Source organism: Callorhinus ursinus, unplaced genomic scaffold, assembly GCF_003265705.2.
Source record: "Callorhinus ursinus isolate GAN/ISIS: 27379988/994484 unplaced genomic scaffold, GSC_fseal_2.0 scaffold4, whole genome shotgun sequence".
In the NCBI taxonomy this organism is placed as follows: Eukaryota; Metazoa; Chordata; class Mammalia; order Carnivora; family Otariidae; genus Callorhinus; species Callorhinus ursinus.
Genome location: NW_027397066.1, coordinates 41,832,387 through 41,848,051, shown reverse-complemented (window position 1 = coordinate 41,848,051; position 15,665 = coordinate 41,832,387). Strand labels below are relative to the sequence as shown.

Below are 15,665 nucleotides of genomic sequence, written 5' to 3'. Positions count from 1 at the left end.
TGGATTATTATTACTACATTTTACAGATCAGGAAATGAAAGAACAAGATTAGGGAATGTGCTCAAGGACACACAGCTAGTAAGTAATATAGCCAGAATTCAAACCCCAGAAGTCTAGCTCCAGAGTCAAAAGCTCTTCACATCATTCTATACTGCAGAACACAATAAACTCAATGAATGAAAGTGACCTCTTTTAAAATAGGAAAAGAACAAAAGAAGACTCCATATTAAAAGGATCGGTATTCCTCTGCTATCCTAACTTCTTAGCCAAACATGTGATGAGGTTTCATTTAGTTTAAATAATATTTGGACATGACCATGACTAGTAATTGTTAGGATGAGGAGGCAGTCAAAATCCAAGATGGCTTTGTGACATTTAATTTTGGCTAAAAGTTTCAAGAATATTTATCTTGAGGCTAAACCACATGTTCCCATACCATCTCTTCCTGCATTTGTATATTATGAAATACTATCTTACAGCAATTCAAAATTGCAGAAAAACAAAACCAGAGAACTGTGTAAAATAAACTTAAGTACCACAAAAGGTAAATGATCTGGCTGAGAACTAGTAACAGTTGGGTTACTGATTTGTTTCAGGCCCAGAGAAATAACTGGTAAGTCATCTTTATCTAACTGTTAACATCCAACTTCCTTTGTTTTAGATTGCCCTTTACCATTTTCCTAGTAACAGGGTAACCATTTGCCAGCACATCTGCCTCTTACAATTGGTACCTTGTGGAACTCAAAGTTAGGTATTATCAAAACAAACCAAAGAAAGAAAAGAAAATGGTTTTAATCTGAAAGACTGCCCAGGCTGAAATCTCTGCAATCTTTTACTAAAATTAGTAAAACACATTTAGGTCAACAGATCTAGACTTAGAAAGTCCAATAGTTCTTTATGTAAGAATAATAATAAGCACAGAAAACAGCAAGATTGTTATCACCATCTCTTCTAAATGTAAGATTGTCTTTTTTATATACATGTAACTATATACCATGCTTCATTTATTGCTTACCTAGATTTTTTTTTCAAAGGGAAAGCACCCAGAAGACTTTTTCAGAGAATTCATTTTGTACTAAAACAACATGGATTGTTCCAGTTTTTTTGGCAGAACATTCAGCGCTTTTATACTTTATATCACTAATACAAGATGAAGATACCAATGCCTTCAATAAATGGAGTTACAATTGCCTAACTAACCTGCTCGGTGGGAGTCCAGTCTTGAACAAAGAAGGAGGAGAAGTAAACTCAGCTTTTGTAGATGGAAGAGCTGCTTCCTTCTCTGAATTTCCAGTTCTTCCCTGCTGTACCTTAAAAAAAAGGGTTATTAGCTTATTTAATAGAACACTCAAACATAATACACTAAACGTGTTTAAAATAAATCTGTAACATTTGATTTAAATTTAAACATGAAGAATGTTTTGTTGCTGAATATTTAATAAAATTATCCTATTTTAGAACATCATTAGGTGAAAGGCACCAAAGATGGATGAGGGAATCAAAATGTTCCCAACTATTAAAAAAAGTTCACACTAACGTCACTTAAAACTCCAATAAGCTATAACTCTTTCATAAATTCCCTTAAATAGTCACAAGTCCAAGACACTTGGTTATGACTCCACGTTTCTGAGTTCAAAGACCTTGAAGAATTTTCCCCTTCTATGTTTACTACCATTCAGAAAAAACCACCAGTGGCCATTTTAGCCATTCTGACCATTTTCTGTTCAGACTGTGATTTGCTCCAACATGAGTATTAATAACCTATTCCTGCACTTCCATACCATTTGTTTCCCCCTCATCATCAACAGTACCACTGTCCTGTCAGTTCAGTACACCTAGACGTTTGAAGGTAGTCATCGGTCTCCTTAATAACCTCTTTTCCCTCTTTATGTTCACTTTCAAACCAGTATCTACTTACTCCATAATTTCTCCCAGATTTAGCCATCCTTTCTGCTCCTAGAAGAGCTTTTCAGTATGGTCCAGTCATACTCCTTTACACTGTGAAATTCTTCTTTGTGATCTTTTGCTTTTATACTCACCTTCCTATTTTAAATCATCATTAATTTATTAAATTTAAATTAAGTTGCCCTACACTTGAATAACATCACACCGTATTTTAGGTCCTACTTAAATTCTACTGCTCAGTCTAAATTGGGGATCATTCTCTTTCCCTATGAGGCAAGGGACAAGAAAATCTCAGACACCTTGACTCTGATACATTCAAATCACTGATTCAATTCCAGAAATCATCTACCTCTCACATAATCATTGTGTGAGAAAAAGAATATATTTGAGCCATTAAAGTCAGATCTCTTATTAGTATTGCTGAACCCAATCCCTAATGGGTGTCTTCACATAATTATGGCTTAACATTGACATTTTAGAATCCCACTCCTTAAAAAAATCTATTTAAAAGGCCCAGATCCTAGGGAGAGATAACGGAGGATCAGCACTAAGAAAATGAGGATAGAAAGTAAGAAATGGATTTGACAGACACCTGAAAGGTAAACTGACAGAATGTGATGACAGGGTAAATAAACAAGGTTCACTCATCAAACATTAAATATCTATCATCTAAAAAACTATTACCAGAGGCTGAGACTAGAGAGAAATACAACAAAATCTTAGACAATGGGACAAGACACACGAACAATCAGAGCAATACAATAAATGCTATGAAAAAAAGTAACTGTGGGATAAAAGATGCTATGAGAACATAGAAAAAAATGCAATATTCTTCCTGCAAATGTCTGGAATACTGAAGGTTGACAGTACGGTCTCAACTGTTCCCCTGAGTTTCAGTAATTTATATCCAATGTCTTACCTATCTGATAAGCAACTCAAACTTACCATGGCCACAACAAACTACTCATTTTCCAGCTGATCCCCCAATCTGATCCCATCCAAGTCTTCCCCATAAGTAAACAGCACCACCATCTACTGAGCTGCTTAAGGAAAAAAAGAAATCCTAACAATTATCCCAAAGATATGACCATCCCATGTCAACTTTACCTTTATGATACATAGCAAATTCAACCACTGATTATGTCCACCCCTAGAACCCAGGTTAAACCTACTACCACTTCTCAACTGTTCTGCTAAATTTTCTCTCTGCTTTAGTCCTACCTCTGGAAAATCCATCCTCTGTATATAGCCAAGCAATCTTACTAAAAGTGTAAATCAACTCATGTCTCTCCCCTGCTCAAAATTCTCCAATAGCTTCCCAATGCGAACAGAATAAAACCTAAATTTATCACGGCCTACAAGGATTTACACTGCATTTAGGTTTTATTCAAATCTGTACCCCAAGTACCTAAAAACAGTGCCTGGCATGCAGTAAGTGCTCAATGTATATTTTTTATTTGACTGACTTTGAGACTCAGCTTAAATGTCACATCAAAGTCTTTCATAGGACTTGGAGTTATAATTTTTGGCCCAGTTATCTAATTAATGACTACTTTTCCCAATAACTCACGAAAACTCTAAGATTATGAAGTTGAAGTCTATAATGCTCACCTCTTCTCCCTACTCAAGCCTGAGATGCTTCCTAGCATAGTCAACACTCAGTTAAAAACTGGGAAGGGGAAAGAGAAGAGTTGACGAAGAGAAGCAGAGGAAGAGGTAAAGAGAGGGAAGAGAGCACAAATGAAAAATTATTTTTAATAGGGAGAAAAGCAAAAAAAGGTATCAAGAAGACACAGTACATCTTTAAACATGTAAAAATTGCTTGTTTCCTCAGATTTCTTTTATTTCTTTGTCAAATACTCTAGTTCTGAAAATCTTCGCCATTTTAGCAACCCTCCTAATCAACTTGCATCCACTTGTCTTTAGATGTTGCACTTAGAATTACAGATTCAAAACTTGTTAACCAGAATGAGACTATTTTTTTAAACAGAATCCAGTATTTTGAGAAATGACCATAAGATACCATGACAGATTTTTTCTTTTGTTTTTTTAAGATTTTATTTATTTATTTGTCAGAGAGAGAGAGAGAGAGAGAGAGAGCACAAGCAGAGGGAGCGGCAGGCAGAGGGGGAGAGAGAAGCAGGCTCTCTGCTGAATAGGGAGCCTGATGTGGGGCTCGATCCTAGGACCCTGGGATCATGACCTGAGCCGAAGGCAGATGCTTAACCGACTGAGCCATCCAGGTGCCCCACCATGACAAATTTTCTAAAAACCAAATCATGTCAGGTATTACATATCCAAACAAAAGTTGAATGAAGTCTGCAACCCTGGGAAGCTAAATATTTACCCAAATTATGCTACCAGTGTCCCAAAACTTAAGTTTGTGAAATTTCCTTCAGCTGCCCTTCATAGCATTATTTATAAAAGGTTAACCTTACAAACAAAATAATATCTAAAAAGAAATTTGTTAAGTGTGGTACACCCAAATAATGCATTATGCAACTATTTAAAATGTCATTTATCAAAAATCTTTAATAAACTAAGAAAACATTTGCCACATAATGTTAAGGTAAGAAAAGGAAAAGTAGCAAACCACATAAATTATAATTTTGTTTCAACCCACAAAAACAAAAAGACTGACAAAGCAGTAAAATTTGGGACTCTGAAAGCATATTAAAAAACAGTAACTGATTGAGCACACTAAAGAAACCTGAATCTTAAGTCAGCAACAAGAAAACAAAGATAGTATGATTTTCATGGCAGGACCCCAAAAGGTTCAGGAATTGACAACTCTAGTTACCAGAACATTTGAATCAGCCAAGTATAAATCTTTTAGGGAGGTCACTGGAATCTAGTCCCTGAAAAATCAAATTGCCACAAAAAGAAAAAAACAAAATAACCCACGACACTGACACGTGGGACTTTAAAAGAAAAAAAAAAAAAGCTTAGCCTTACGGTGAAGAATATAGCAAATCTTATTTATATTCAGAGTTTCCAATCACCTTTTTAGAGGCCCATTTCCTTATGAGTGAATGGCCAAAGATCAACAAACATTTGAGGAAAGTCAGTCAGAAGCCAAAAGCAACAGACACGCTATGTAGGAAAATAAAACCTAAATGAAACAAACCTATCATTAATATAAGTATCTTCTGAGAGACAGATGAGGAAAAAAAAAATACTGCAATACTGCATGCACGAACAACAGGATGCTACCGTTAAATACTGAAGAAAAATCTTCTTGGATATTAACAATATAACCACAGAAATGAAAAAATGAATAAAAGACTTAAAAGGCTGAAGAAATCTCCCAGATACCAGAAGACAAAGAGGTAGAAAATATGAGAGAAAAGAAAATTAAAGGACTAGCATAAGAGGTCCAATATCTGAACAGGAGGTCCAGGAGACGTAAGAAAGCTGAGAAAAAGTAAAAACATAATAGAAGAAAATATCCCAGAAACGAAGGATATGTGCTTCCAGATTAAGAGGGTACAAATGAATGCTTGGTACAATAGGTGATAATAGACACACAGTTATGAAATTTCAAAACACAGTGACAAAGCTTATACTCATCCATGGAGGAAAACAAAATCATCTATGCATGTGTGTGCACATACATAAAAATAGTTTCAGAGAAGGTTGTGGGTCAATTTTTTCTTACACACAGTCACTAGTCACTCTTTCCGTGCCCCTCACTCCAAATTATAGAATTACACAATTGTTTTTGCACCCAAGTAAGTGATTTTATTTTTATACCTATTAAACTTCATCTCCTTTTATTTCACTAAAAACAAAAACCAAAATAATAAAACAAAAACCTTACTTATATTGAAGTATATAAAAAATTATAAGAATGTCAAAATGTTGACAATCACTGAGGCATTACAGTAAACACACAAGGGTTCATTTGTACTATTTTATCTACTGGTTAGTATGTTTGAAAATTTATCTAACAAAAAGTAAAAAAAGTTATTTTAAAGAGGCTGGTAGGTGGCTTGTCTCTCAGTTGATTAAGGAGTTAAAAAAGTATCTTTGCAGTAGACATGAAAAGAACTTAAATTACGATTCTTAAATCTACCCCTTTTTCCATTCACTAGTTTAAGATGGGTTCCTCATTCATTTCATCCCTACAGTACTGCAACAGCTCCTTATCTGGTCTCTCTTACTTCCTTTTCTCTTCCTTATATTCTAAAGCCTACCCTTCTAAAGAACACTTGTCAGTTTTCTAAAAACCAAATTTGCTCATGCTATTCTCCTACTCAAGAACTTTCAAATGGCTTCCTATGGCCTACACAAATGTCTACAGGCAGTTTAAGATTAAGGTCTTTCCCATTATGGACCCATGTCTACTATTTCCAGGCTTCTCTCCCATAGTATCTCCACCCCAACTCTCCTTTCATGCTATCTGGTTTTGCTTATATTGTTCTCTCTGCCTACAATGTTCTACAATCCCCTCTTTTCTACTAATGAAAATTCACTCGTCTTTCAGTTATCATGTTTGATTCCTTCTAGACTCTGCACCTTAGGAACCCACTCTACCCTCTGAACTCCCTACTGCACTTTGATAACAGCACTAACATAACATTTCTCAAAATACACCACGGTTAGTTCATATATATATGTCACTCAGATCATGAGCTCCTTGAACACAGAGACCCGGTCTCACTACAGTATCTAGTATAGTGCTGTGCACATTAGAGGTACTCAGACATAACAGAAAAATTGGGAAAGTCCTTTTCTTTCTGTCTCACCAATCCTAATTGTAATTCAAATAGTGAATTAGCAGGTAAGAGCTTAGACTTTCTTTTTGCAACCACACCTTACAAGGCTACCAAAATTACATGACTTATAAGCCGCTTCCAGAATTATGTTACTTATTGAGCACTTTCTTGCTCACAAACAGGCAATAACTCCTCCAACTTGTCCTTGTTTCTAAGGCTTTCTAGCATTGAACCCTACAAAGCCACCTCTCTTCTACTCCTTTCCAAAAGAACTCCTCCAATAAGGCTAATTTCTATTTTTTTTAAACTCGTGGAGGTATTTTAAAGATTTATTTATTTATGAGAGTGTGCACACATGTGTGCAAGCACAAGCAAAGGGAGCAGGGGGAGCGGCAGGCAGAGGGAGAAGCAGACTCCCTGCTGCGCAAGGAGCCCTATGTGGAACTCAGTTCCAGGATGCTGGGATGATGACCTGAGCCGAAGGCAGATGCTTAACCTACTGAGCCACCCAGGCATCCTGATAAGGCTAATTTCTTAAATAATACTTTCATTCACTATCTATTCAATTAAGCTGAGTTTCTTTGCCAAAGCCACTTCCTAATCTACAATACTTTTTCTTGTGTTCTCCACACTCAAGGTTCTGACTAAAATGGCATATGCTTCTCTAATACTGTATCTTTAGACTTTAAAAAAAAAATACAGAAATAGAACTATATATAATGCTCAAAGTTATTTCTAATCCCAGAGTAATTTTTTTGCCTCTTTTAAAATTTATTTTTTAAATTTAAATTCAATTAACATATAATATTAGTTTCAGAGGTAGAGGTTAGTTATTCATCAGTCTTATATAATACCCACTGCTCATTACATCACACGCCGTCCTTAATGGCAGTCACCCGTTACCCCATCCACCCACCCAACCCTCCAGCAACCCTGTTTCCTATAATTAAGTCTCTTATGGTTTGTCTCCCTCTGACTTTGCCTTGTTTTATTTTTCTCTCCCTTCCCCTATGATCCTTTTGTTTCTTAAATTCCATGAGTTAAATCATGATAATTGTCTTTCTCTGATTGACTTATGTCTCTTAGCATAATACCGTCTAGTTCTATCCACGTTGTTGCAAATGGCAAGATTTCATTTTGTGATGGCTGCATAATATTCCATTGTATATATATATATACCACATCTTCTTTATCCATTCATCTGTCGATGGACATCTTGGCTCTTTCCACAGTTTGGCTATTGTGGACATTGCTGCTATAAACACTGGGGTGCAAGTGCCCCTTCAGATCACTACATTTGTATCTTTGGGGTAAATACCAGTATTGCAATTGCTGGGTCATAGGGTAGCTCTATTTTCAACTTCTTGAGGAACCTCCATACTGTTTTCCAGAGTGGCTACAACCAGCTTGCATTCCCACCAATAGTGTAAGAGGGTTCCCCATTCTCTGCATCCTTGCCAACATCTGTCGTTTCCTGACTTGTTAATTTTAGCCATTCTGACTGGTGTGAGGTGATATCTCATTGTGGTTTTGATTTGTATTTCTCCCAGGGTAATTTCTCATCAACTCATTTCTCCAATTTCTATAGCATTTTGTCTAAAATAAACATTTTGGTATCTAATACTACTTAAGAAATTTACCTCTGCATATTTGGGATACCCATTACATTCTTAAAATATTTTTTGTATTCTTCAGGTTGTAGGATATATAGTGAAAGACAACTCAGACTTTTTCAAAGAACAAGAGTCCTAGAGAAATTTGAACAAGGATTTTTTTTAAGGTGACAGAAACTTGCCTGAAACTTAAGGTCAAACAGCAACCTGAAAATGCCAAACACTCCCATACAACCAGTAGTTGCAGATTTTGAGCAACATCAATAAAACATATCCCAAAGACCACAATATACATTAAAAAGTTTGAGTCACACACATTATTAAAATACACACCCTAGGGGCACCTGGGTGGCTCAGTCGGTTAAGCGTCCAATTTGTGATTTTGGGTCAGCTCATGATCTCACCAGTCAAGAGGCTGAGCACCCTCACCCAGTTGGGCTCCCAGCTCAGCAGGTAATCTGTTTTGAGATTCTCCCTCTACCCATCCCAACTCGCATACACTCTCAAATAAATATTAAAAAAAAAATAAAAAAATAAAATACACACAGTTTCCAAATCAGTATTTGTAACAGATAAGTAGTATTTAATGTGCATTATCAAGGCAAGAAAAACCATTAGACTACACCCATTAAATTAAAATCCTTATTCATTCAGAACCAAATAAATCAGAATGGAACAATAACCTCCTCTCATATAACCAAAAGAAACTTCAAAATAATTTTGATTTGCACAGTATGCATATATGCATGCACAGTATGCATATAAAAAATGCACAGTATGTATATAAAAAACTCATTCACGGTGACCACTTTCAATAAGAGACCAGTTCCTAGGAGTTTCTTTCTATTCTTTAGTTTCTGAGGTCTATTGCAAAAAGACAAAACACACAGAACCTGGCAGTTTACAAAGGCACCTTGTTTTCATTTCTGTTAGAAGAAATAAGAAGGACCACTGCAAACGAACTATTTCATCATCAAGACAACTTTTCTACCTATTCATTGTAATCAAGTGTAACAATATATTCACTCCTTAAATAAGAAGATAGCACCAAAAAGCACCTGATGACCATTTAAAAGAGAACAGACATCATTACACACTTTCAAAAGATTGACAGCAGAACAAGAACCAAATACTTACCCAAAGTAGGATGTAAATTAAAATTAAATTCTCTACCCAGAACCGTGTCCAGCAGAGCGCGGCTACATCTGCGGCTATAGCACACGTATTGCATAAGACAGTATTGCGGTGGACAGGGCTGCAGTCCCAAAAGGGTCACAGGGAAGTGCCTGCCTGCAGAAGTTCCCTGAGTATATAACCCAATCTAAAAGCCACTCCCAGTCTTCATTCCAGTGTCGTTCAATACAAGAATTAAGAACTAAGAAGTAATAAGGTAAAGGAAAAAGAGTACACAATCAGGTTTCGAGAAAAGTTTGTAGGTTGCTGTGTATTGCAGAAGTATGAAAATATGACATTATTCTTTGGATTGGGTCTGTGATCATATGGAATGGAGAAGCCAGAAATAAGACTCGATTTCCAAGTGGGAATATCAACCTGCAAGTCCCTACCTAAGCCTAATCCTTTTAAGTTATAAATTTTAAAAAATCAATGGCTTTATCCTATCCTGTTGAGTCTTTCTTAGAGACTCCTAAAAATGAGTAAGCTTGAGACATCTTAAGACTATAAGACACATTACACCAATAATTTTAGTGTCATACAGATAATAAGCAGTATGCCATCTTCCTTACCATATTTTTTTAAAGAAAATCGAGAAAAATAAGTCTCCAATTCTGATAAAGATTATAGCATGATCTAAAAGAGCTTAGTCTATTGGTGTGAACTTTTATATCCTACAAATATACACTATAATTCAAAATAAAATCACAACATACAGCAAGAATAGTTTTACTTGGCATTTGTTAGTATAATAGGCTATAAATTCACATGCTTGCAAAAGTGGAGATAAAACAACAATCAGCAAATTTGTAAGTCACCAGGAAGCCGAAGGTTTGGAAAAAAGGTAGCTATTTCCACTTTAATCTCATCCCTTGAGTAGTGGTATGGGAGCAGACTCAAGAACAAAAAATGAGAGCAACCAAGGATAATTTACTAAAATTCACCTTAAAAAGATTGAATCTGCCATCTTGGATCTCTGCACCTGGTGTAACTTCCATAGTACAGTCTTCGGCCTAAGTTAAATAACACATTCCCCATTAAGATACCACATAATTTTTAATTGATAGGCCATATAAAGACAAACTAGCTGTGGCTAGTCTGTGACTTGAAACTAAGAACATCAGATAATCATTAATATGAAACTGAAAGGGAAGGAAGGGAAAAAAACAAACACGGTAAAGAGAATGAAAATTTTAAACTATCTTATAGCATTTAATCACCTTAATGGGGAAAAAGTGATTTATCTGGGGAGTAAAATTTGGGACTATAGAAAAGCCTGGGGTATTCTGGAATATTTACTAATTACCGTAATTTTATTTGTAGTAGAGGTAACTGGTATAACTTCAAGTCCCATTCGTATCCTCTTTTGTTTTTCACAGTAAGCTTTCCAGGTATCTTCATTAAACCCATAATTAAAATAATCAGAAAGATCAGCACCTAGCGATAAAGCACAGTGTTAGTGTATAAATATTTCAATCCTATTTTTATGCAGTACATAAACTATAAAATACAAATTTAGTGTTCTATCAGTTTTATCACCCCTTCTAATTTTCCCAATTCTCCCAATTACTACCATAAAGCAACAGCACTATAAAAATTTTTGATCAAAAGTATTTCCTTTAAGCCAGAGTATTATGCTAAGCAAAATAAGTCAGTCAGAGAAAGACAAACACCATATGATTTCACTCATGTGTAATTTAAGAAACAAAACAAACGAACATAGGGGGTAAAAAAGTATTTCCGTTAGAAATGGCATTATAATAAAACAATATGCAAGTCTACTCTGGTATAATGCAGTAAGATTTAATAATACACGTCATTCCTACTCATCTACTTAACACAAGAAAAATTATATTAAAAAATAATATTCTAAATGGTTGCTAAAAAACCAAAAACTTTTCTAATGACTGTTTGTACTAAAAATCTTTTGAAACAGATACAATCCACAATAATCTTACCAGGTTTACGCCATGGTTTATCTTCAAAAGAATCCAAATCTACCTCCAAGAGTGGAACTCCATTAATGCTTCCAGGTGCATCAAGGTCCACCCCTTTGACTTTTGTTCCTATTTTATAAAATTACAATATAGTGAAGGAGCTGTTATTAGCAAAAAGCTGAGAGATACCACAGCTAAACAGAAACCATTAACACCTTTTTACTACCGATAGCACTAAATACGGCAAAGGTTCCAAACAAAGCATTAGAGTTACATTTACCATAAATAAAAGGTGAGATCAAGCTTTATGGAGTAGCTGTAAAATAAACTGAAGAGTTTAGGGACTTGTTACTTATAAGGAATTCCTGTACCAACAGGAAGTTGCTAACTTCCGAGTTTTAAATCACTTTTTTGTACAGCCTGTCAGCTAAGTCTTTACCTTTTTAAAGGGTTGTAAAACGAACAAGAAAACCAAGCATGTGACAGGAACCCTGTGACCCACACAGCCTAAAATATTTATTATGTAGCCCTTTACAGAAAATTTGTCCAAGGGCACCTGGATAGCTCAGTCGGTTAAGCATCTGTCCTCGGCTCAGGTCATGATCCCAGGATCCTGGGACTGAGCCTCACATCAGGCCCCCTGCTCAAACGGGCGTCTGCTTCTCCCTTTCCCTCTATGCACTCACACACACTCGCTCTCTCTCTCTCTCAAGTAAATAAATAAAATCTTAAAAAAAAAATTGTCTCCGTCATGTATGGTCAAAACCACTCTTTTTAACTGAGCTGTAATAGTTCAACCTATTTATGACCTATTCATACATAAGCCTTATTTTCCTATTTATACAGCCGCAAATAGAAGTTTTACCTGTAGTTCCATAAACTCTTCCCCCTGTTTTGATGTTAAGATTTACAGGTGCTGTACCATAACTCCTAAAAACAAAATAAAAATTATACTGAGAAACTTAAAACAGCAATATATTCAACACGTACAAATAAATTATATACCCACACAGTAACTACATAGACTAACAATAACTTACACATTTTAGAAAAATGTTCTAATTTTAAAAGAAAAAGCAAATATTTTTTAAAAGTCTAACTTGCTTTCCATCTGAAAAAACCTACCTGCTACTAAGTCAGTATCTCGCTGTAACAAACTTCTTAAGAAATTTGGCTAAGAGGAAATAAGTCTATACATCTTTTCCTCATTTTCTCACCTCTTAGTTATTCAACATGCAGCAATCCTGCAAGAAAGAAATTTCTCCACCTTGTTTCCAAGTCCAGTGACCCCCCTGTAGTCCTTCCTGCATTGGTTACTGTTGATAAATCCTCTTTCAAATACCCATGGGGTACTTTTATACATAAAATGCATTCATTATATTAAATTTAAAAATAAATCTAGGGTGAAAGCAGAACAGTGTTTGGTGGTAGTCCGTGGTTAATGACTGAGGAAATAAGAGGGAAATTTCTAGAATGCTAGTAATGTCCCATATCATGTTCTGGATGGTGGTTATATGAATGTATACATATGAAACAATTATTGAGCTGTACTTTTTTAATGTAATATAATATACACATGACAGAGGGAAAAAAAGTACAAAATCTGGAGTCAGACCCAGGTTCAAATACAAGTTTTGTCAATTACTAGTTGTATAAACCTGGCTAAGTCACTTATGACCTCATGGAATTTGTATAAATTTTCTGTAATGTGGGTTTACAGACAGTTCTCTACTTTTCCATATAATGCCTTCTCGTATATGAAGAGGAAAATCAAATATACTAAACAAAATATAGTAAGACCTCACTGTTTTCAGTGATATATTTCTCATTATATTCATGTTATTTAATTTGCTTCTTTACTCTCACAAGTTCAGGTAACTGGACTTGCAAAGATTCACTGTTTCTGATCTGCCTAATAATTTCCATTTTTTATCTACATGTACTAAAATTATGAGACTTAGTTTATTTACATTAGCACTATCATTTTTGTTTTCTGCTTAAAAAAATGATATATAAAAAGTGATAAGTACAATAAAATATTCAAATAATTGTATAAAACTTCACTGCTATAAATGCAGAAACATAAAATAGCCCAAATTAAACTGTTACTGTCAGGTAGTACCACCATACAAACTTGAAGTGTTTAAATCACCTCCATGACATTAACTCATTAGTAAATGCTTAAACACCAACAGTGCATCAGATATAGTTCTCGGCTAAGGAACAAGAATTGAGGTACTGAACAAATATGGCTCCTGCCCCATGATGCTTACATTTCAACAATCTAAATCCAGCACAGCAAAAGCACTTTTGGGTTATCTATATCCGATGTACAAAAAGTTCTAGCTGTTTAAAAGTCAAATGTACAGGGGCGCCTGGGTGGCTCAGTCGGTTAAGTGTCTGCCTTCCGCTCAGGTCATGATCTCAGAGTCCTGGGATCGAGACCCAGGTTGGGCTCCCTGCTCAGACGGGAGGCTCCTCTTTCCCCTGCTCGCTCTCGCTCAAATATTTTACTAATAAATTAAAAAAACATAAAAAAGCCAAATGTACAAAAATCAAGTAGTCTCTAAATGGTCCTCTTACAGAATTGCTGAAGGATAAAACAAAATAGAATTCATAAAAGGCTTAGCCATAAGTTCAATAAATCAACTTCTTTGCTCCCACCCAGCTGCTTTCCCTTCCATGTTTTGCCTTTAAAACACCACTTTTCAGGTACCTGCGTGGCTCAGTCAGCTAAGTGTCTGACTTTTTTAAAGATTTTATTTATTTATTCATGAGAGGGGGGGGGGGGAGGGAGAGAGAGAGAAGCAGAGGGAGAAGCAGGCTCCCCGCTGAGCAGGGAGCCCGATGTGAGACTTGATCCCAGGACCCTGGGATCATGACCTGAGCCGAAGGCAGATGCTTAACCATCTGAGCCACCCAGGCGCCCGTGTCTGACTCTTGATTTCAGCTCAGGTCATGACCTCAGGATCACGAGATCAAGCCCCGTGTTGGGATCCATACTCAGCACAGTCTGCTTAGGATATTCATTCTCTCTCTCTCTCCCCACCCATGCCTGCCCCTACCCCAGCTCACTCGTTCTCTGTTTCTAAAATTAAAATCTAAAAAAAAATAAAATAAAAAACACCATCACTTTTCTTTTTTAAAACTACTAAGGCTTTGTATTCATTGTGTGTAGAGAAGCTTAGCTGTTTGGAAAATTGCACTTAAGCTAATCTGATTACCTTCTATTAGACCCCCATGAGGTCTCAGGATTCTCTAGGTGCCACATCTTACATACTTGGGTATTTAAGGAACTTCAAAATAAATACATCAAAAAAAAATGTATTTTAACCTACTGCTTCTACATTACCCATACATGCTAATATACTTTTAGGTACTCAATTAACTGCTCTAGAAAGCTCTAAGTCATTGAGTCCTTTATCTCACTCTGCATCCACAACCAGTTACCCATGTTATTTCTATTATGTACTCAAATGCATCTTTTTCCATCCATCCCTATACTGTTGCCACTGGCTTAGTCTGAATTATCATCTTATGTGGACAATTCAAATATATTAACTAATTTCTATTTAGTCCACCTCAACTACTGCTATCTTTTATCTTTTCAAATAAACTAACCTGCTTAAAAACCTTTAAAGGTACTAACTCCCTCAAGTGGTTTCAACCACCTTTTTCCCATCTACCGTATTCTCCAGCCATGCAGTTCCTGTAAGCCATGCTTCTACTACATCTCAGTAGTGTCCTGTGCTAAATCATCAGTCCTCTTCCTTCTGAGTCAAGAACTATCCAAACAAGTTCATATATTACCTCCTCTAGGACCTTTTCTTCAACATGTGTAGGCTTTTAGCAAGTCTCCTCTCAAAGTTTTCAATTCACTTTGCACATTTCCATTCTAGCACTTAAACCACACTGAAAGTATTTGCTCACGTCTGTCTTCCTCACTACTTCTAGTAAATAAGGATGTCTTTATTATTTTCATAGTCTCATCATTAATTAATGTAGTGCCAACAAACATTTTTAAGTGCTTATGAATGGATAAATCTCAAAGGTAAGAAACCACTTCTCTGTACAAGCTAAATTATTCCCTACTATAAAATTTGCTTTTCATTACCTTATAGATAAAATGAACTACTTTGTAACAAAAGTATGTTTCCTAGAAAAATGCTACTTTGTACTTTCTAACAGCTTACAATAAACCCATTTAGTATTGTTCCTTGAATACAATTTGCTCTTTAAATTTGCTTCTGAAGGGCACCTGGGTGGCTCAGTTGGTTAAGCGACTGCCTTCGGCTCAGGTCATGATCCTGGAGTTCCAG

General features: G+C 35.8%; 1 protein-coding gene across 25 annotated transcripts in view; it reads right to left on the bottom strand.

Annotated features, from left to right (window-relative positions):
* The window catches only part of FIP1L1 (factor interacting with PAPOLA and CPSF1), a 78,888-nt gene that overhangs the window by 51,700 nt on the left and 11,523 nt on the right, over positions 1–15,665 (bottom strand). For 9 of the 25 annotated variants that reach the window (XM_025887336.2, XM_073891682.1, XM_025887338.2 and 6 more), the window contains 5 exons: positions 12,212–12,276; positions 11,368–11,475; positions 10,716–10,846; positions 10,354–10,422; positions 1,201–1,310 (listed from right to left, as the gene is read on the bottom strand). In XM_025887336.2, coding sequence (XP_025743121.1) covers positions 1,201–1,310; positions 10,354–10,422; positions 10,716–10,846; positions 11,368–11,475; positions 12,212–12,276 — 483 coding nt within the window. The remainder of the gene's footprint in view (positions 1–1,200; positions 1,311–10,353; positions 10,423–10,715; positions 10,847–11,367; positions 11,476–12,211; positions 12,277–15,665) is intronic. The other 16 variants (XM_025887340.2, XM_073891670.1, XM_025887343.2 and 13 more) reach the window with 3 other exon arrangements.